Raw genomic sequence first — 21,280 nt, 5'->3', positions numbered from 1 at the left:
CTGTGTGTTTCAGGCCTGCAGTCACTTCAACGACTCCGGGGCCTGTGTACCCCAGTGCCCCAAGCCTCTCATCTACAACAAGCAGACCTTCCAGTTGGAGCCCAACCCCAGTGCCAAGTACCAGTACGGCACCATCTGTGTGTCCCAGTGCCCCAGTGAGTGACTGCCCCTGCCTCTCCCTCCCAGTCCTGTCTGCCCCCTCTCTCTAGCTCTCTCACCTCCTCGCCGCTTGTCCCAGCGAGAATTGCTCTCCTCTTGTTCTGTGTTCCACTGTCTCCCTGCCTATTCCACCACTATAACATACTGACCGCTGTCCCCATCTCCCTCTCTGCTCTCTCACTCCTCCTCGATTCAATTCAAGGAGCATTACTGGCATGACCAACGAATTTCAGTGTTGCCAAAGCAGGTACAGTTGGCACCACATCTACAGACATTTACAATGTGGGCACATTCTAAGACATTCGCACACAAACATATGGAGCATTACTGGGAGACAGGCTCACTGTTCCTGTACTTCGTCAGGGTCTGTTTCTGTTTGCTGTTTCTTACCTTGGTCAAATTCCACTCTCCCCCTCTAACCCTCTCTCCCTCTCTGCCCCTCTCTCTCACTCCTCTCTCCCTCTCTTCCTCTGCTCCTCTCTCTCACTCCTCTCTCCCTCTCTTCCTCTGCTCCTCTCTCTCACTCCTCTCTCCCTCTCTTCCTCTGCCCCTCTCTCTCACTCCTCTCTCCCTCTCTTCCTCTGCCCCTCTCTCTCACTCCTCTCCCCCTCTCTCCCTCTCTCCCTCTCTGCCCCTCTCTCTCACTCCTCTCTCCCTCTCTTCCTCTGCTCCTCTCTCTCACTCCTCTCTCCCTCTCTGCTCCTCTCTCTCACCCCTCTCCCTCTCTCCCTCAGGGAATTATGTGGTGGACGGTAGCTCCTGTGTGCGCAGTTGCCCCACTGACAAGATGGAGGTGGAGAAGAATGGGCAGAAACAGTGTGAGCCATGCGAGGGGCTGTGCCCTAAAGGTACCTACACCCGCACCCCCTGGACATCCCCTCGTCCGTGTGCCCGGGGTGTCCAGGGCGTCACCCTCTCCCCTCTCTCCCCAGTCTGTATGGGCACCGGCTCTGCCATCAGGCAGACAGTGGACTCCAGAAACATCGACAGCTTCATCAACTGCACCAAGATCCAGGGCAGCCTGCACTTCCTCACCACCGGCATCAACGGGTGAGCCCCCTCCAGCTCCCGTCCAGCGTGAACAGTGAGCACGACGCTCACAGCACGAGCGCTGCACTAGTATCTCACGGGCTGGCTCTCTGTCTCCTGGGTTCTAACTAGCCTGCTCAGTTGCTAGTGATTGATTGATCCGAGGACCCTGTCCAGACACTTCTTAAAAGAAGTCAGGGTCTCGGCTTCAGCAATCTGTAGCCTTTTCCAGCCTCGTGAGGTGTCTCCTGTTCTTGGCCCCCAATGTACTTTCACTCTTTCACCTGTGTGTTGTTTGTTGTCCTGTTTCACAACCGGTCTGAAAGAACGACCAGTGACGAACTTGTCCGAAGTCTCAGTACTCAAGGATTGACTGTCCTATTCAGCTGAAGATTTCATCCAAAGCCGCTTACATTTGCCCCCTTTTATGCAGACGGGTTTTTTAATGCCACAATTCAGGTGAACTAGTATACTCGAGGGTACAACAGCAGTGTCTCTCCTGCGATTTGAACCCACAACCTGAGGCCAGAACCCCACCTGCAGCTCCACACTGCTGCCAGTGCCTCTCGAAGAGGGAGAGTATCGGCACTGATGTTTTCTGTGGTGTTACCGCCTCTACACCGCGGTTCCCTACATTGGCGCCTGGGAGTATTGTGAGGCCTCTAACAGACCACACGGGCTGGTTGAGTATCTGACCAGAGACAGAGAAGAGCTTTCTGCTACGCTCTGAGAAATAACCAGGGATTAGAGAAACTGTCTTCCACAAAATAACATAAATCTAATCCCAGAAGTCCCACACAAGCCAGAATCCTTTCAATCCTCCTGGGGAGGAGACATTCTGAGGGAAACTCGTAGCTGCAGCTCAGTATGTCATCTCCTTGTCTCCTGGACAAGACGCTCAGATCACTTACTAGCAACTAAGTGAGCTCGTTGTGCAGAATGTACTCCTCTCGTTTGTAACCTTTCTTCTGCACTTCTGCTCTCCCTCTCTCTTCAGGGATCCCTACCACAACATCTCCGCTCTTGATCCAGAGAAACTCAAAGTCTTTGGAACTGTCCGAGAAATAACAGGTGTGTCTGTGTCTCTGGACTGTCTGTGACTCTGGACTGTCTGTCTTTGTCTCTGGTCTGCCTGTCTGTGACTCAGATCTGTCTGTGACTCTGGACTGTCAGTGTCTCTGTTCTGCCTGTCTGTGACTCAGGTCTGTCTGTGACTCTGGACTGTCAGTGTCTCTGTTCTGCCTGTCTGTGACTCAGGTCTGTCTGTGACTCTGGACTGTCAGTGTCTCTGTTCTGCCTGTCTGTGACTCTGGACTGTCTGTGACTCTGGACTGTCAGTGTCTCTGTTCTGCCTGTCTGTGACTCTGGACTGTCTGTGACTCTGGACTGTCAGTGTTTCTGTTCTGCCTGTCTGTGACTCAGGTCTGTCTGTGACTCTGGACTGTCTGTGACTCTGGACTGTCAGTGTTTCTGTTCTGCCTGTCTGTGACTCAGGTCTGTCTGTGACTCTGGGCTGTCTGTGTCTCTGGAGTGTATGTCTGTGTCTCTGGTCTGCCTGTCTGTGACTCTGGTCTGTCTGTGACTCTGAATGGTTTGTGTCTGTGGTCTGCCTGTCTGTGACTCTGAATGGTTTGTGTCTGTGGTCTGCCTGTCTGTGACTCTGGACTGTCTGTGTCTCTAGACTGTCTGTCTGTGACTCTGGACTGTCTGTGTCTCTGAATGGTTTGTGTCTGTGGTCTGCCTGTCTGTGTCTCTGGTCTGTCTGTGACTCTGAACGGTTTGTGTCTGTGACTCTGGACTGTCTGTGACTCTGGACTGTCTGTGACTCTGGACTGTCTGTGTCTCTGGTCTGTCTGTGACTCTCGACTGTCTATCTGTCTCCATTCTGCATGTAGCTCTGGTCTGCCTGTCTGTGTCTCTGGTCTACCTGTCTGTGACTGGACCATCTGTGTCTCTGGTCTGTGACTCTAGATTGCCTGTCAGTGACTCTGGTTCGCCCATGTGTTGTCAGATATCCTCAGTATCCAGTCATGGCCCAAGAAACTGTCTGACCTCAGTGTGTTCTCCAACCTCACCACCATCCAGGGCAGGTCGCTGTACAAGTAAGACTTTACTGAAGCTGGCAGCCTGTCTCTCTCTCTGGTTTCTCTCTGTCTTCAATAGATCTCTCCGTGTATCTGCCTCCTATTCAATATGTACTCTGTCTTCTAACATGTCCACATCGCCATCTTTCTGTGTCTCTGCTCTAATGGCCCAATACAACATGTCTCTAATGCATTGTGTCTAATACATCTCTCTCTTGCTCTCCTCCTTTCTCTCCTCATTAACCCCCTCTCCCCCTCTCCCCCGCATTCTTGCTCTCCAGAGGAGTCAGCTCCAAGAGGTACGTAAAACTGTAACAAAGAATCTCTTTGTTCACAAAACAATCTTCATTCATTTTTATTTGCTCAATCACCATCTCAAATTCCCAATCACCTTTAACCCTTACTAACTGATTAACTAATTAGCCGTGCACTTGCACACCCCTGTCAGAGCCGCCACGGTTCGTTCTGCTCCACACGGACAGAGGAGGTCTGTCTGAGGGCTTGGGGCACAGCCACATAAAACCCCTTCAGCTCAGTCTCCCCTCAGTTTTGCCCTGGAGTGCAGTGATCACACTGCCTTCGGCTTGCTAGACCCCTATTTCACAATGAAGGTGTTTTATGCAGCTGACCCAGGCAGGGCTGGGTGACACTGCTTTGCTCTTATTTGACTCTATGCCTCTTTATTGATTCTGTTCTGTTATAATGAAATGCCTCTCTTTACATGCATGGGTGTGGGGGTTCACTAGAGGCCAGGCTGTGTTTGGGGAAGGTGTGTATTTTGCCCCCCAGCTGCTCGTCATTTCAGTTTGCTCTCCTCTCCTCTCTCCTCTCTCCCCTCTCCCCTCTCCCCTCTCCCCTCTCCCCTCTCTCTCCTCTCTCTTCATTCTCCTCTCTCCTCTCTCCTCTCTCCTCTCCCCTCTCTCTCCTCTCCCTCCTCTCCCCCTTCTCCCTCTCTCTCCCCTCTCCCCTCTCTCCCCTCTCCCCTCTCCCCTCTCTCTCTCTCCTCTCTCTCCTCTCTCCCCTCTCCCCTCTCTCCTCTCCTCTCTCTCCCACCTCTCCCCTCTCTCAGGGGGTTCTCTCTGCTGGTCATGAAGCTGCCCTCCATCACCTCCCTGGGGCTGCGCTCTCTGAAGGAGATCAGTGATGGCAGTGTCTACATCAGTGGCAACAAGCGACTGTGCTACTACAACACCATTGACTGGAGCCGGATCTTCACCGGCGCCCACTCCCAGCGCCGGCAGGACACCAACCTCAGGAACAACCGCCCAGCCAAGGAGTGCGGTGAGCACCGGGCAGAGGGGGACAGAGGGGGCAGGAGAGAGGAGGGAGTCAGGGGGACTGGGGTAGAGACACTGGCAGAAAGGGGTGAGGAAGACAGGGTGAGCTGTAGAGGTGTAGTTATTGGGGTTATAGGGGTGATATGGGGATATGAGTAAGCGTGGGTGTATCAGTCTGCTTGTCTGTGTGCAGTGGCCGACGGGCGTCAGTGTGACCCCCTGTGCTCAGATGTGGGGTGCTGGGGTCCTGGGCCAGAGCAATGCCTGTACTGCAGAAACTACAGCCGAGACGGAACCTGTGTCGCAGACTGCAACTTCCTCACAGGGTCAGTCTATGTGTGTGTGTCAGTCTGTGTCTGTGTGTGTGTGTCAGTCTGTGTCTGTGTGTGTGTCAGTCTGTGTCTGTGTGTGTGTCAGTCTGTGTCTGAGTGTGGGTCAGTCTGTGTGTCAGTCTTTGTCTGAGTGTGTCAGTCTGTGTCTGTGTGTGTCAGTCTGCGTGTGTCAGTCTGTGTCTGAGTGTGTCAGTCTGTGTCTGTGTGTGACAGTCTGTGTGTCAGTCTGTGTCTGTGTGTGTCAGTCTGAGTGTGTCAGTCTGTGTCTGAGTGTGTCAGTCTGTGTCAGTCTGAGTGTGTCAGTCTGTGTCTGTGTGTGTCAGTCTGAGTGTGTCAGTCTGTGTCTGAGTGTGTCAGTCTGTGTCTGAGTGTGAGTCAGTCTGTGTGTGTCAGTCTGTGTCTGAGTGTGGGTCAGTCTGTGTCTGTCTGTGTCAGTCTGTGTCTGAGTGTGGGTCAGTCTGTGTCTGTCTGTGTCAGTCTGTGTCTGAGTGTGTCAGTCTGTGTCTGTGTGTGTCAGTCTGTGTGTGTCAGTCTGTGTCTGAGTGTGTCAGTCTGTGTCTGAGTGTGTCAGTCTGAGTGTGTCAGTCTGTGTCTGAGTGTGTCAGTCTGTGTCTGTGTGTGTCAGTCTGTGTCTGAGTGTGTCAGTCTGAGTGTGTCAGTCTGTGTCTGAGTGTGTCAGTCTGTGTCTGAGTGTGTGTCAGTCTGTGTCTGAGTGTGTCAGTCTGTGTCTGAGTGTGGGTCAGTCTGTGTCTGTCTGTGTCAGTCTGTGTCTGAGTGTGTCAGTCTGTTTGCCTCTTCTCTGTCACTCTCTGTTCCTCTGACCTGTACTCCGTCTCTCCGGCTGTCTGTCAGGGAGCCGCGGGAGTTTGCCTCAGCGCTGGGGGAGTGCACTGCGTGTCACCCCGAGTGCCAGCGCCAGGAGGGGCAGCCAAGTTGCCAGGGGCCGGTAAGAGACCCCGTCACGCCCCTGTCTGTCCAGCTGTCCAGGAGGAAACCACTGTGTCTGACCGGCCGCCCTCTGTCTCCCCCAGGGCGCGGACGAGTGCGTGGCATGTGCCAACTTCTGGGACGGGCCCCACTGTGTGCCCTCGTGCCCAAACGGGGTGATGGGGGAGAAGGGGCTGATTTTCAAGTACGCCAACGCCGAGAGGCGCTGTGAGCCCTGCCACCCCAACTGCACGGAGAGGTGAGGCCTCATGTGTGTGTGTCAGTGCGTAGCAACATGTGACATTGTGTTTACGTGTGTGAGACCACTGTCACAGTGGTATACAGCGTGTAACTGTGCATTGTGTTGCAGTTGTACTGGCCCAGGTCTGAGTGGCTGTGCAGGGACGAATATATCAAGGTGAGTGTCTATATGTAAATATCTTATGATTGTGTCTTTATTGTAAATGGCTATAGATTATAGTTTTATGTTAATTGTATTTGTTTTGCTTTGGCAGCACTGATTTTACTCATTGGTCATGCCAGTAAAGCAGCTTGAATTGAATTGAGTGAAGGCCCCCTGGTGGCCATGTCTTGTCAGTGCAGCTCAGTCAATCCTGGTTAAGATCCTCTTCTTTTCAAAGGTGCACCTGTTACTACCAGTAGCATACAGTCCCTCTGTTGCCAGTGTCTTTTCATGTGGTGCAGACAGCGTTCTTGGTATTCCAGGAGGTATAACTCAGAATTCTGATGTTCCACAACTGAACTTCCTGTTTTGCTCAGCTGTCGTCTTTGTTTTCTTCTCCCCTGCCTGTAATTGTCGGCGATCAGTCTTCAGATGACGGGGATCGTACTGGGAGCGGTCGCCCTCCTGCTGGTGTCCTTCGCCACGTTTGTGCTGACGGTGCTCTACCGGCGCGGCCTGGCCATCCGCCGCAAGAGAGCCATGAGGAGATACCTGCAGAGCGGAGAGGTGAGAGAGGAGGGAGAGACCGATCTAATCCCAGAATTCCCACACCTGCCAGAATCACAACAGGTCCCAATCCCACTGGGAGAGGCAGCCCACTACCTGATCTCCTGTCACAGCCTGAGGAAGAGTGAGCCTGTCTACCTATAATGCTGCATATGTATATGTAAATGTCTTATGATGTGTCTGTATTTGAAATGTCTTTTTGTTTTGCTTTGGCAACACTGATTTATTCATTGGTCATGCCAGTAAAGCACCTTGAAATGAATTGAGAGGGAGAGAGAGAGGAGGTACAGGGTACAGACAGAGACAGAAGGGAGAGCGAGGAAGAGGGGCAGAGAGGGAGAGGAGCAGAGAGGGAGAGGAGGAAGAGGGGAGGGAGAGAGGGGAAAAAGAGAGAGAGGAGGTACAGGGGCAGACAGAGACAGAATGGAGAGCGAGGAAGGAGAGCGAGGAAGAGGGGCAGAGAGACAGAGGAGGGAGAGAGAGGAAGGAGAGAGGAGGGAGAGGGGCAGAGAGACAGGGGAGGAAGAGAGGGAGATGACAGAGAGAGGAGGTACAGGGGTAGACAGAGACCGGCGGGAGGGAGGAGAGACCGAGAGGAGCAGAGCAGGAGAGAGGTTGTATTAGCTGTATCTGCTTTGGCAACACTCCAATTGATCGGTCATGCCAACAAGGGCTGCTTGAATTGAAGTGAGAGGAGCAGACAGGGAGAGAGGGACTCAGACGGGCCGGGGAGTTACGTACTGATGGCAATAAGGAAAAAAGAGAGGTAGATGGGGGGCAGATGCAGGGTTCCCCGCCTGTCTGAACACGTGCCTCCCTCTGTGCAGAGCTTTGAGCCCCTGGACCCAGGTGAGAAGGGGGCGAAGGTCCACACCCGAGTCCTAAAGCTCCAGGAGCTGCGCAAACTGAAGCTGATCGGCTCGGGCGTCTTCGGCACTGTGCACAAGGTACCCCCTCTCCCTCTCGCCTCCCCCCTTCCCTCTGTGTCTCTGTGCAGCTCTCACTCTCTCTCTCGCCCAGGGCGTGTGGGTCCCAGAGGGAGACACGGTGAAGATCCCAGTGGCCATAAAGACCATCCAAGACCGGACTGGGAGACAGACCTTCACTGAGGTTACAGATGTGAGTGTCTCACAGACAGAGACTAACAAACTGGTCCATGCGTCTGTTAACACGTCTCGCACAAGCTTTTAATAACAGTGCAAGAAGACACAAGGCTCAAATAGTCTTGTGTCTTTTCCGCACATCACATCTGGTTTGTGCAAGTGAAATCCCCTCCCTCTGTGCCCTAATTCTCTCTCCTTGTGTGTCTCCCTGCAGCACATGCTGGCTATGGGCAGTCTAGACCACCCTTACATTGTCCGGCTGTTAGGTATCTGCCCGGGTGCCAGTCTGCAGCTCGTGACCCAGCTCAGCGTGCAGGGGTCCTTACTGGAGCACATCAGGCGCCACAAGCACAGCCTGGACCCCCAGCGGCTTCTGAACTGGTGTGTCCAGATCGCCAAGGTGAGCCACAGACCCAGAGGTGATGGGATGAATGTGAATGTGTGTGTTATGGAGCAGGTTTAAATATTACATTGTAAATATTGAGGCTTTCCATCAATAAATATATCCTGATATAGTGCTTTTCTGGACGCTACAGTGAAAGCTCTTTACAGGTAATGGGGAATCCCACTACCACCACCAATGTGCAACAGCAGCCAGAGTGCACTAGTATGTTCACCACACCTGAGTTATCAGTGGAGAGGAGAACAGAGTTATGAACTCAGTACATAGATGGGAATTATTAGAAGGCCATGACTGGTAAAGGCCAGGGGGCAATTTCGCTAAGACACCAGGGTAATACTCCTGCTCTTTTAAAAAAAACACCCTGGGATTTTTAGTGACCACTGAGGGTCAGGACCTCGGTTTTACCTCTCATAGGAAGAACGGTGCCTTTTGTACAGTGTAGGGTCCCCATCAGGGTTAGGGCCCACACAGGCCGCAGTGTGAGCACCTCCTACAAGTCCCACTAACACCTCTTCCAGTTGTAACCTTAGATTTCCCTGGAGGTGTCATGGATGTCGGAAAGGCAAGCCGTGGAATGACAAGGAGAGCAGTAGAGACCCTACGCATAGTGGTAAAAGGGGCAACACGGGGGTTAGCCCAGGCTCAGGGGGTCAGACGATGTCGGTAAGAAACCTATGACCTCAGGCTACGGACAGGAGCAACCTGGTGCTAGGCGGGTCTCAGGACATTGTACCCACAATGCTGAGCGAGGAGCAGCAGACACAGGAAGAAAATAGGCTACACGACCAGACGCACCAGAAAGACATGAATAATCACAGGGAACTAGGAACAGGACACATGGCCAAGCCCTCTAAGTGTACAGGGCGTGACAGGAGGTCTCCCAGCCAGGTACTGGCCAGGGTCCCAGCTGCTGAGCTACAATCAGCTGCCACCTCTGAGCTGCAGGGTGATATAGCCGCCGGCTAAGGTTCTGTTGCAGACCAAGCCCCTGTTGACATTGTTATGATGGCCCTGCTGCAGTGTTGTACGGGCTGTATTCCTGCATGAGTCGCAGTAAAACGACACCACTCTTGCCCCGCTACTGCAGGGGATGTATTACCTGGAGGAGCACCGCATGGTCCACAGGAACCTGGCCGCACGGAACGTCCTCCTGAAGAGCGACTACATCGTCCAGATCGCTGACTTCGGCATCCCTGACCTGCTGTACCCCGACGACAAGAAGTACTTCTACAACGAGGTCAAGGTACTGGCGCCGCCTGCAGACACACAGACAGCAGGCGCCGCCGTTGGCACTCAGCACGAGGGTGTGGAGCCTGTGCCCTGGCCCGATGCCCTCGACTCTGCCCCCCGACTTGCTGCCCACTCTGTAGCAGCTGTGGCATGACGCCTCGCCTTTGTAGTCCCAGCTGTCCTGGCTTCTAGATGACGAGCCGCAGCCGGGCGGGTCCTATAAGGGCACACTGGGCACCCCACGAGGGGACGAGCAGAGACACCCCCGCAGCTGGGCAGTGGTGGACATCCCACTGGCACACTGCACTGCACTGGCACACTGCACACTGGCACACTGGACACCCCTCGAGGGGACGAGCAGGGCCACCCAGGGGGGATTGCACCCACGTAAGGTGTTCTTTTTCTTTTGTGCCTGCCCCATCACGCACTTTTTGACGCCCTCAGTTCTTGTTTTGTTCTTCCCTTACGCGCCCCGCTCACCAGACTGGACCCCGTTAAATAGAGTAAGCCCAGCCTGGAGGTAACGAGGCACAGCAGTACGCTTTCTTCTTGCCTGTTGTTTATTTTCCCACTTTGTGTTATTTTCGGTCCCTGCTAACCTCACCCTGTCACGATCGCAAACCCCTCCTCTTCAGGGCGCTCCAGCCCTTCCTGGTTTGCCTCATTCCCCGCACCTGCTCCCTGTTCCAGCCTCCTTTCAGCTCCCCCTTAAAAGCCAGACGCAGACGCCAATCTGGGCCCTGCGTGGGTTTCCCGGGACCTGATGCGTCTGGCTCCGTTATGCTTTTAAGTTTCTGTTCCTGTTCCCGTTCCCCCGGTTCTGGTTTTTAATCTCCTGTCTTGGCTGGATCTCCTGGCCATAGACTTTTGCCTTGTTTGTGGACTTCTCTTTGGACTCGTCCCCGGGTTGTTTGCCTCGCTACACCTTCCCCCGACCACCAGCACTCCTTGGACACGCCCCCCCTGTTTTTATCCCCGTATCCTGCATGACTTCTTCCCAGTGTTTCCTCACTCAACCCCGGATTGTGTCGTCTGCATAGGGTCCGGAAAGAACGCTTTCCTGACACACCCGGGGCTGTGCTCGCCGCGGCGCCTCCCACTCCACACTGTCACACAGCGCGTCACACAAAGCCTTGTGGGTGTGTGGAACACACTGCCCGGCTGCGTTACTGGAGCTGGTAGCTTGGCTTCTTTCAAAACCTGCTGGATGAGGTTATCAGATCAGTTATTAACTAATGACCAAACAAGGTGGATGGGCCCGTTTTCCTCTTGTTTGAAACCCTTCTTACTGTATGTTGTCATGAGGGGTTTCTGAGTCTCCTTGTCTCCTGTGCCTCAGGACAGGCCCCACACTGGGGACCTGCACGCAGTTGTACCGCCTCTGTCCCTGTGTGAGTGACAGTAAGATTTCCCTGCGGCTGCCCTGTTACTGCAGCCCTGCTCTCTTGTCTGTAACCCTCTTACAAACCTGTTTTACAAACCTGTCGTGACGGATTAATGTGTCTCCTCTCTCTCAGACTCCCATCAAGTGGATGGCGCTGGAGAGCATCCTGTTTCGTAGGTACACTCACCAGAGCGACGTCTGGAGTTACGGTGAGTCTGAGAGTCTGTGTGCTGATCAGTCTGAGAGTGTGTGTGCTGATCAGTCTGAGAGTGTGTGTGCTGTATTAATCTGAGTGTGTGCGCTGTATCAGTCTGAGAGTGTGTGTACCGTATCAGTCTGAGTGTGTGTGTGTTGATCAGTCTGAGAGTGTGTGTGCTGTATTAATCTGAGTGTGTGCGCTGTATCAGTCTGAGAGTGTGTGTGCTGTATTAATCTGAGTGTGTGCGCTGTATCAGTCTGAGAGTGTGTGTGCTGTATCAGTCCAAATGTGTGTGCTATATAAATCTGAGTGTGTGCGTTGTATTAATCTGAGTGTGTGCGTTGTATCAGTCTGAGTGTGTGTGCTGTATTAGTCTGAGAGTGTGTGTGTGTTGATCAGTCTGAGAGTGTGTGTGCTATATCAGTCCAAGTGTGTGTGCTATATTAATCTGAGTGTATGTACTGTATCAGTTTGAGAGTGTGTGTGCTATATTAATCTGAGTGTGTGTGCTGTATCAGCCTGAAAGTGTGTGCTGATCAGTCTAATAGTGTGTGTGCTGTATCAGTCCGAGTGTGTGTGCTATATTAATCTGAGTGTGTGTGTTTTATCTATCTGAGTGAGCGTGTGTGTGTTTGTGACTGTTCTGTACAGTGTGGATGTGTCTCTGTGCTGTGTTCATGGCGTTCTGCACTGGCCTGCAGGCGTGACAGTGTGGGAGATGATGTCATTCGGGGCGGAGCCCTACTCCACCATGCGGCCACAAGAAGTGCCGGACCTGCTGGAGAAGGGAGAGCGATTGTCTCAGCCGCCCATCTGCACCATCGATGTGTACATGGTCATGGTCAAGTGTGAGTCTGCCACGCTCTTACCACAGGCTGCCGTGGTCACAGTAGAGTAGAGTACAGTGAAATTGCAGTGCATGAAAAGTAAAATGCAATACAAATGAACAGTACTGGCCTTAAGCCCTGTCCGGGAGCACCCTGGTCTTTCAGGGTTTATGTTATTGATTAAAGATCCCTTTATCTAGATTATTTAAACCACCTGCTAGTTCAGTGAATGAACTGAGCCTTCAGCTGGCACCCGTATCCAAGTGACACAATCAGCTGCCAGCCCACGCAGATGATGATAATAATAATAATAATAATTATTATTATTATTATTATTATTATTTTTAGTGCCTTGAAAAGTGACTTCTCAAAGTGCTTTACAGTAAGGAAAACACACAATGAGAGGAAACAGCAGGATTTTACCATTTCAAAGCAATGCAATGAAAGCCCTTCTAAAGAAGGAGGTTCTGAGTCTTGATTTGAAAGAGTTTAGGGAAGGTGACTCTCTGATATCCTTAAGGATATCCAGTTCCAGATCTTTGGGCACAACAGGAGAAGCCCTGTCACCCATAGAGTGTAGACTGGTTTGGGGGACAGACAAGAGACCAGAATTAGTGAAGGTTGTGAAGTGGGGAGTAGGGAGATAATAGGTCAGGTAGATACCCAGGTTCAAGCCATGCAGAGCCTTATAGTTGGGCAGTAGGATTTTGAAGTTGACACGAAACCTGATAGGAAGCCAGTGCAAGGGCTCCAGGATAGGAGTAATGTGATCACTTGCACTAGACCTGGTCAGGATTCTGGCTGCTGACTTTTGGACATACTTTGTTCAGTGTGCATTTAGATACCCCAGCGAGTAGGGCATTACAGTAATGGTCTCCTTGTGTTGATGATGATGCTCTTCCCCCACTGGCAGGCTGGATGATTGACGAGAACGTCCGGCCCACCTTCAAGGAGCTGGCTAACGAATTTACTCGGATGGCCAGGGACCCGCCCCGCTACCTCGTCATCAGGGTGAGGCTGAGGCAGATTTCCCTCTCGCGCTTTTCCGCTCAGGTCTGATTTCCAGCAGCTGCACTGCCCTGCAGCTCACAACGGGCAGCCCACTGCAGCTGAGCAGGTGTGAGCCTGGTCAGTACCTGGATGAGAGACCTCCTGGGGAAAAACTAAGGCTGCTGCTGGAAGAGGTGTTAGTGGGGCCAGCAGGGGGCGCTCACCCTGCAGTCCATGTGGGTCCTAATACCCCAGTATAGTGACGGGGACACTATACTGTAAAAAGGCCCCGTGTCTCGGGTGAGACATTAAATTGAGGTCCTGACTCTCTGTGGCCATTAGAAGTACCAGGGCGTTTTTCGAAAAGAGTGTTACCCCGGCGTCCTGGCCAAATTTCCGATCGGCCTTTACCAATCATGGCCTCCTAATAATCCCCCTCTCTGAACTGGCTTCATCACTCTGCTCTCCTCCCCACTGAGAGCTGGTTTGTGGTGAGGTACTGGTGCACTATGGCTGCTGTTGCATCATCCAGGTGTTGGAGGGGATCCCCATTAAGATAAGATGGGTTAAGATAAGATCACTTTATTGGCCATATACAATTTCTTGCATTAGGAATTTGTTTTTTCATGTACCCCAACTTGCTCTCCATGAGACACACAGACGGAGAGAGAAGCTGGGGGTCAGAGCGCAGGGTCAGCCATTGTACAGCACCCCTGGAGCAGTTGGGGTTAAGGGCCTTGCTCAGGAGCTCAGTGGAGTAGGATTCGTCTGCCGGCTACGGGATTTGAACCAGCAACCTTCCAGCCACAGGCGCAGGTCCTTGGCAACAGTGCCACCGTGCCATTACCTGTAAAGAGCTCTGAGTGGGGTGTCATGGAAAGTACTATGTAAGTGTGAGGAATTATTACTGGGTCTGGGAGGGTCACGACCCCTGGCGAGTGTTTTTCCCGCGGTGGGGGAGCCAAGTCGGGTCACCCTGAGCCAGAGGCAGATGAACGGAGCGCAGTGCCGACCCGCTCGTGCCCCTGGTCGAGAAAGCGGCCCCCCTGACGCTACTCTCGCCCTCAGGGGGACAGCAGGCCCGCTGACCCTGTCCCGGACGAGCCCCTGGGCAAAGGGGTGGAGCTGGAGGTCCTGCACACTGACCTGGATGACCCGGCGGACGAGGAGCACCAGCTGACCGCAGCCACTGTGTACCTGTCGCCCTCGCGGGGTTACTCGCGGATGTACCCCGACCCCCACAGAGTGAGCACTGACCAGCTCCCCGTCTGGGGGCCTGGGAGTCCAGCTGTCTGTCTGCCTGAGGGATAGTCCTGCCTGTGTGTCCAGCTGTCTGAGGGACAGTCATTCTGTGTGTCCGGGTGTCTGAGTCCATGTCCATCTGTGTGTCCAGCTGTCTGAGGGACAGTCATTCTGTGTGTCCAGCTGTCTGAGGGACAGTCATTCTGTGTGTCCGGGTGTCTGAGTGCATGTCCATCTGTGTGTCCAGCTGTCTGAGGGACACTCATTCTGTGTGTCCAGCTGTCTGAGGGACAGTCATTCTGTGTGTCCGGGTGTCTGAGGGACAGTCATTCTGTGTGTCCGGGTGTCTGAGTCCATGTCCATCTGTGTGTCCAGCTGTGTGAGGGACAGTCATTCTGTGTGTCCGGGTGTCTGAGTGCATGTCCATCTGTGTGTCCAGCTGTCTGAGGGACAGTCATTCTGTGTGTCCGGGTGTCTGAGTGCATGTCCATCTGTGTGTCCAGCTGTCTGAGGGACAGTCATTCTGTGTGTCCGGCTGTCTGAGGGACAGTCATTCTGTGTGTCCGGGTGTCTGAGTCCATGTCCATCTGTGTGTCCAGCTGTCTGAGGGACAGTCATTTTGTGTGTCCAGCTGTCTGAGGGACAGTCATTCTGTGTGTCCGGCTGTCTGAGGGGCAGTTATTCTGTGTGTCCGGCTGTCTGTCATTCTCAGTTAGTTCAGTACCACTTACCTTCCCCTAATACTCTCCCCTCCTCTTACTTCCCTCCTCTCTCCTGTTAACCCTCCTCCCCCTCTCTCAGAGTGGCTTGACTCATTCGGGGCTGGCTGGGTACCTGCAGATGAACTCTGGGACAGGAGACCCCAACAGACAGGTGAGTCTCTTGACATCCTTTCACATGTCAGCTGCATGTGTGCTGACATACTGAATGTGTCGTTTGAGCAGCAGTGTCCTGACCAGAGCACACCTATCGCAGTTACTGACGGTCTCTCTGCCCGCCTGTCTGCCTGAGAGTGCAGCTGGCCCGTTCACTTACACTATATCACCACAGTGACACTGGAGCACAAGAACACAGCAGGGGCAGAAGCAGGAGGAGACCATTCAACAGCTGCCAGTGTAAACACTCACTGCACCCTGTATCTGGAGTAAAAAATCACTCGACTCTCCACATGGTCACTCGCTGGCAGTGTTCAGTGAGTGTGCACGAGGTCTCACTAGTCACTAGCGGGCAGTGTTCAGTGAGTGTGCATGAGGCCTCCCTCATTGGTCACTCGTAGGCAGTGTTCAGTGAGCGTGCACGAGGCCTCCCTTACCGGTATTCGCTGGCAGTGTTCAGTGAGCATGCACGAGGCTTCCCTAACAAGTCACTCGCTTGCAGTAATCAGTGACCGTGCACGAGGCCTCACTAGTCACTAGTCTACTACTCACTAGTCGGACAAGCAACCCAGTTCTCCTGTGTTCCGCAGCTCTGGCCCGCACGCTCACGGCTGAACTCGGCTCGGACGATCTCGGAGTGCTCGGAGGGGCGGGGCACGATGCCGGACACGGAGGCGGGCGAGGACGCCTCGCTGGGCGGCAGCCTGCGCCGGGGGCGCCGCCGGGAGGACAGCGCCTACCTCTCGCACCACGTCAGCCTGAGCGGCGCCGCCGAGGAAGAGGACCACTATGGATACGTCCTGCCGGGGTCGCTGGAGAGCCCAGAGAAAGGTGAGCCCCCAGACAGCGGTGTGAACCGGGAGTGTGTGTAGCTGACAGACTCACTACCCGGTTCTTGAATGAGTTTATTATTTGCTTAACGTTTTCTCAAGGGCTGAGTCTGGCCAATGGTGTCCTGGAGTAATAACTTACTAACTCCTGTTCTCCTCCTCTTCTTTTTTACTGTCCACAGCCAGCATCTTTTCTCTCTCACCCTCCCAAACTGGCACCCTGTCCAGAATGAGGGGTTCCCACAGTCGTGGCTCCCTGGGGACTCTGGGAGACCCTGACTCGGAGGAGTACGAGTACATGAACAAACAGACACGCCTGCTGCCTCTTGCCTCAGTGGCCAGTACCGCTGAGCCCCCACCAGAGGGCGCCAGAGACCAGAAACCGCACAGGAAGTCCCAGCCCAGCCCAGAGTGCAGTGCCAAGGATCTGCCACCTGGTGGAGACAGAGAGTCTGATGAGCTGCTGGATTGTAATGACCGGCAACCTCCTGCTGGTAGAGACAGAGTGCAGAAACGGAGAAGGCAGCTCTCCGTCACCCCCGATCACAGCGGCGGCGAGTCACAGCAGGAAGGAGACGGAGGATCGGAACAGCAGCAGGAGCAGGAAGCAGTGGAGTACGAATACATGGACATCCGCAGCGAGGAGCTGGACTGTCGAAGCTCCAGGGACTGCGTAGGCAGGAAGGAGGACAGAGCTGCAGCTGCAGAAGACGGAGAGAAACGAGTGGAACCCGAGGAGGAGGCGGGGGGTGATAAAGAGGGAGGGGAGGACGAGCAGGAGGGAGACGCAGAGGAGGAGGAAGATTACCAGTACATGAACAAGCAGCCCAGGCTGAGGAAGGCCCTGCGGGGGGAGGCGGACGAGTACGAGCAGATGGACTCCTTGCCCCTGGTGGAGTACCAGAACCTGGCGGAGGGGGGCAGGAGGGGCCGGCCCGGGGAGCTGGGGGGCTTCGTGAAGGTGAGGGCCGGGGTGGGGGAGCCAGGCGCTGACCGCTCCTTCGACAACCCAGACTACTGGCACAGCAGGCTCTTCCTGAAGCCCGACGCCGTGCGCACCTAGAGGCCTGCAGAGCAGCACCAGAGAGGTCGTCCTCGCTCTGGGTCATGACCGGCCACCCCCCTGGTCCCACTCTGACTGGACCCCCCGATCATGCCTGTGGGGTGTCTGCATGTAGGGGGCGTGTCCAGGGTGTGTCTGGGGCGTGTCCGGGGCGTGTCCAGGGTGTGTCTGGGGCGTGTCCGGCTGTGTCTGGGGCGTGTCCAGGGTGTGTCTGGGGCGTGTCCAGGGTGTGTCTGGGGCGTGTCTGGCTGTGTCTGGGGCGTGTCCAGGGTGTGTCTGGGGCGTGTCTGGCTGTGTCTGGGGCGTGTCCAGGGTGTGTCTGGGGCGTGTCCAGGGTGTGTCTGGGGCGTGTCCAGGGTGTGCCTGGGGCGTGTCCGGCTGTGTCTGGGGCGTGTCCAGGGTGTGTCTGGGGCGTGTCCGGCTGTGTCTGGGGCATGTCCAGGGTGTGTCTGGGGCGTGTCCAGGGTGTGTCTGGGGCGTGTCCAGGGTGTGTCTGCGGCGTGTCCAGGGTGTGTCTGCGGCGTGTCCGGCTGTGTCTGGGGCATGTCCAGGGTGTGTCTGGGGCGTGTCCGGCTGTGTCTGGGGCGTGTCCAGGGTGTGTCTGGGGCGTGTCCAGGGTGTGTCTGGGGCGTGTCCAGGGTGTGTCTGCGGCGTGTCCAGGGTGTGTCTGCGGCGTGTCCGGCTGTGTCTGGGGCATGTCCAGGGTGTGTCTGGGGCGTGTCCGGCTGTGTCTGGGGCGTGTCCAGGGTGTTTCTGGGGCGTGTCCGGCTGTGTCTGGGGCGTGTCCATGCTGTGTCTGGGACGTGTCCATGGTGTGTCTGGAGCATGTCTGGAGCGTGTCTGGGGTGTGTCTGGGCATGTCTGGGGCGTGTCCGGTGTACGCGGCAGTAGCCGTGCTGAGCCTGCGGTCTGTCCAAGCTCTGTGCGCCGCAACCCAATGAAGTGTATTTTTAAGAAGGGATGGGATGGTGTTCCTAATAAACTGGCCAGTTTGAGAGGTCTGTACTGTATGGATTCTCACATGAACAAAATGATATAGCTCTTCCTTATTTGTATTTCTATCTCTGTTGTACTGTAACATAGACTGTATTTTTGAAATCCCATCTTTGTATTGAATAAGAGATTTAAAAAAGCAACATAAAGATGCATCTAATTTTGACTGTGTTTGATTTCTTAATGCTTACTAGTGTATCACTACTGCAGCTGCTGCCGCCACTGCCAGATTACGCACCTCTCTCATGAATGCACAGCTGCTACTGGATCTGACACCTCTGTCCTACTGCAGCACAGATATCGCTGGCTGCTAACACCACCACTCTGGGTGTTCCCTCTGGCAGAGTTACAATCCTGCAGCTACTACCCCTACTTTTAAGCTCGGCTAGGCCGGCCCTGTTCAGTCCCAGGATTGGAGGCTTCTGATACAATATATGAATACATGAATACAAGGATATGATAGAGTCTGCTAGATCCAGTTACTTCTCTCACATTACCATAACAGCCCCAGACACCTTTTCTCCACCATCAACAGACTGCTAAAGCCAGACTGCCCCACCATATTACCTGCCTCTTCCCAACTTTGCAACACATTTTTAGTTCTTTAGCTCCAAGATTGACAATGCCTGGCATCACACTCTCTCCACGGCGCATGTCACCTCCACACCTCCTCCCTGCTTGCCCAACTTCACTGGCTCCCTTCTCTTTAACTTCTCTCTACTTGACTCTCCCTGCTCACATTTGAAATCCACCACCTGCCTTTAGATCCCATCCCCACCACCTTATTTCAGTCCTTGAGCACTGGTGTGGTACCTACGGCCTTCAAAACTACTGCTGTTACCTGTGCCAAAAAAAAAACTAAAAAGGCTCTGGACAACCTAAACAATTTTCGCCCTACATCCCACTTACCTTTCTTGCAAAAATTTTGGAACACGCTGTTGCAATTCTGTTAAATACCCATCTCATTGCAAATAACCTTTTCAGACCCCTCCAATCTGGCTTCCGACAACTTCACACACAGAAACTGCCTTGGTAAAGTCACTAACGATCTTCTAATGGCTTCTGATTCTGGCTCTCTTTCTATCCTCATTCTTCTTGACCTCACTGCTGCTTTCAACACTGTTGACCATGACATCTTACTTTCTCGTCTTGACCTGTGTTTGGAGTTTCTGACACTGCTCTTAAATGCTTCAAGTCTTACCTCACTGGTCGCTGTCACTTTGTCTCTTGGTGGATTTAGCTCTTAAATTAGACTTATTAAGTCTGGTGTTCCTCAGGGCTCGATACTGTGCCCCCTACTTTTCAGTATTTACATGTTCCCACTTGGTCAGTTTTTAGGATCGGATGGCCTCAACTATCATTTCTACGCTGATGATACTCAGATCTACGTCCATACCAAACCTCACACTGATGTGGCTGTCTCTGTTCTCTCTATTTGCATCTCTGACCTAAAAACATGAATGACTCCAAACTTCCTTCATTTAAACTGTGACAAGACGGACATCATTGTTATTGGCACCTCACAACAACTTTGTAAAGCCAGTGCTGTAACCCTATGTGTGGATGGCACTGTACTTGAACTTCAGTCTAAATTGAAAAACTCGGGGGTGATATTTGATTCAGGCTTGATGTTTGACCCACATGTGCAATATATTGCCAAAACATCATTCTTTCACCTCAGAAATGTCACCAAACTAGGTCCTATCTTATTGCTAACTGTTGCTGAAAAGCTGGTCAACATTTGTCTTCTCCCAAATTGACTACTTTAATGTTCTGCTCGCTGGAGTTTCTAACTCACAAACTCCAGTATGTCTAAAATTTGAAATATACAATGAGATGAGATAGTAGTTGGGGCAGAGTCCAGGCCAGATCTTGTGCTAGTGATCACATTACTCCTATCCTGGAGTCCTTGCACTGGCTTCCTGTCAGGTTTCGTGTCGAGTTCAGAATCCCCATGCTCACCTATAAGGCTCTGCATGGTTTGGCACCTCAATACCTGTCTGAGCTACTGTCGTCCTACTCCCCACCTCACAACCTTCGCTCTTCTCATTCTTGCCACCTATCTGTCCCCCAAACCAGTCTACACTCTAGGGGTGACAGGGCCGTTTCCTGCTGCACCCCAAAGCTCTGGAATTCCATCCCCAAGGATATCAGAGAGTCACCTTCCCTAAACTCTTTCAAATTCAGGCTCCAAACATTCTTCTTTAGAAGAGCCTTTACTTAACTGGTTCTGTTCTTTACCCCTCTTCTCCTGTTGTATTCTGTACCCCCATCTACTGTCTCCTCTCATTGTGTATTTTTATTGTGCATATCTTGTGTTTTTCTTTTGTTGTTGTCAATCTGCAAAGTGGTTTGAGAAGCCACCTTTAAAGGTGCTATATAGAGTAAAGTTTGTATTATTATTATTATTATTATTATTATTATTATTATTATTATTATTATTATAAGGAAAGCCAGGTTACTGCAGCTGTTGCTACAGAACCCTAAATAGACAATACACACTAGCCGAATATCTAACCAAGATACATAACAGCAAACAGAAACAGACCCTGACGAAGTACAGGCTCAGTGACCACAGCCTGGCCATAGAAATTGGGCGACACAGGCAGACCCGGCTGCCCAGAGAGGACAGGCTGTGCTCCCACTGCCAGCGGGGAGAAACAGAGACAGAGGTGCAAGTCTTACTGCACCTGGACAAATATTCTGGGATTAGAGAAACATTCAGATTAGAGAAGGGAACTCAGTTGAACTGGCAGCCCAGTATGTGATCTTCTGTCACAGCCTGAGGAACAGTGAGTCTGTCTCCAGTTATGCTCAATATGTCTATATGTAAACATTTTAGGATTGTGTCTTTATTGTAAATGTCTGTAGATTTTGGTTTTATGTTAATTGTATCTGTTTTGCTTTGGCAACACTGATTGTACTCATTGGGCATGCCAATAAAGCACCTTGAATTGAATTGAAATTGTGTGTTTCTTTCACTGTACGATAAAGCAGTGGGTCATATTCATCCATTGATTTTACTCAGCTTTTCACGGCGAGAGTCGCCGCAGTGGGGCACATTTTGAAACTAAAGGAAACTGACTTTATAATTTAAATTCACGCAAACTCACACCGGAATGAAATACAATTCCCAGATTCCCAGGGGACAAGGCGCCACGAGCATGACGCATCTCATTCGTTTTCTTTTAAAAAAAAAGCAGACTGTAATACTAAGGCAGAACGAACGTATATCTGGGAAATGTAGTTTTTTCGATCCCACATTCATGTAGATGTTCCCGATGAGCGAGGTGAAAAAAGACTACAATCAGGACCGTGATGCTGCGCCCCCTATTTTTTTTCTTTTTGGCGGTTGGGCCGGGC

General features: G+C 52.7%; 1 protein-coding gene across 2 annotated transcripts in view; it reads left to right on the top strand.

Moving 5' to 3' along the window:
• The window catches only part of LOC148678655 (receptor tyrosine-protein kinase erbB-3-like), a 33,801-nt gene extending 16,877 nt beyond the window's left edge, over positions 1-16,924 (top strand). The window contains exons 7-29 of one of the 2 annotated variants that reach the window (XM_088635932.1): positions 14-155; positions 894-1,007; positions 1,092-1,209; positions 2,186-2,259; positions 3,200-3,290; positions 3,554-3,571; positions 4,342-4,553; positions 4,743-4,875; positions 5,734-5,827; positions 5,913-6,067; positions 6,179-6,226; positions 6,637-6,778; positions 7,606-7,725; positions 7,799-7,897; positions 8,096-8,281; positions 9,372-9,527; positions 11,032-11,107; positions 11,799-11,945; positions 12,838-12,935; positions 13,983-14,159; positions 14,958-15,029; positions 15,622-15,862; positions 16,044-16,924. In XM_088635932.1, the coding sequence (XP_088492058.1) occupies positions 14-155; positions 894-1,007; positions 1,092-1,209; positions 2,186-2,259; positions 3,200-3,290; positions 3,554-3,571; positions 4,342-4,553; positions 4,743-4,875; positions 5,734-5,827; positions 5,913-6,067; positions 6,179-6,226; positions 6,637-6,778; positions 7,606-7,725; positions 7,799-7,897; positions 8,096-8,281; positions 9,372-9,527; positions 11,032-11,107; positions 11,799-11,945; positions 12,838-12,935; positions 13,983-14,159; positions 14,958-15,029; positions 15,622-15,862; positions 16,044-16,924 (3,594 nt within the window). The remainder of the gene's footprint in view (positions 1-13; positions 156-893; positions 1,008-1,091; positions 1,210-2,185; positions 2,260-3,199; positions 3,291-3,553; positions 3,572-4,341; positions 4,554-4,742; positions 4,876-5,733; positions 5,828-5,912; positions 6,068-6,178; positions 6,227-6,636; positions 6,779-7,605; positions 7,726-7,798; positions 7,898-8,095; positions 8,282-9,371; positions 9,528-11,031; positions 11,108-11,798; positions 11,946-12,837; positions 12,936-13,982; positions 14,160-14,957; positions 15,030-15,621; positions 15,863-16,043) is intronic. The other variant, XM_088635941.1, reaches the window with a different exon arrangement.
• The last annotated feature ends 4,356 nt before the right edge of the window (positions 16,925-21,280 follow it).

This window comes from Lepisosteus platostomus, chromosome 1 (assembly GCF_059453375.1).
Source record: "Lepisosteus platostomus isolate fLepPlt1 chromosome 1, fLepPlt1.hap1, whole genome shotgun sequence".
Lineage (NCBI taxonomy): Eukaryota > Metazoa > Chordata > Actinopteri > Semionotiformes > Lepisosteidae > Lepisosteus > Lepisosteus platostomus.
Note: the sequence above shows the minus strand (reverse complement) of the source record. Positions and strands in the feature narration are given on the sequence as shown.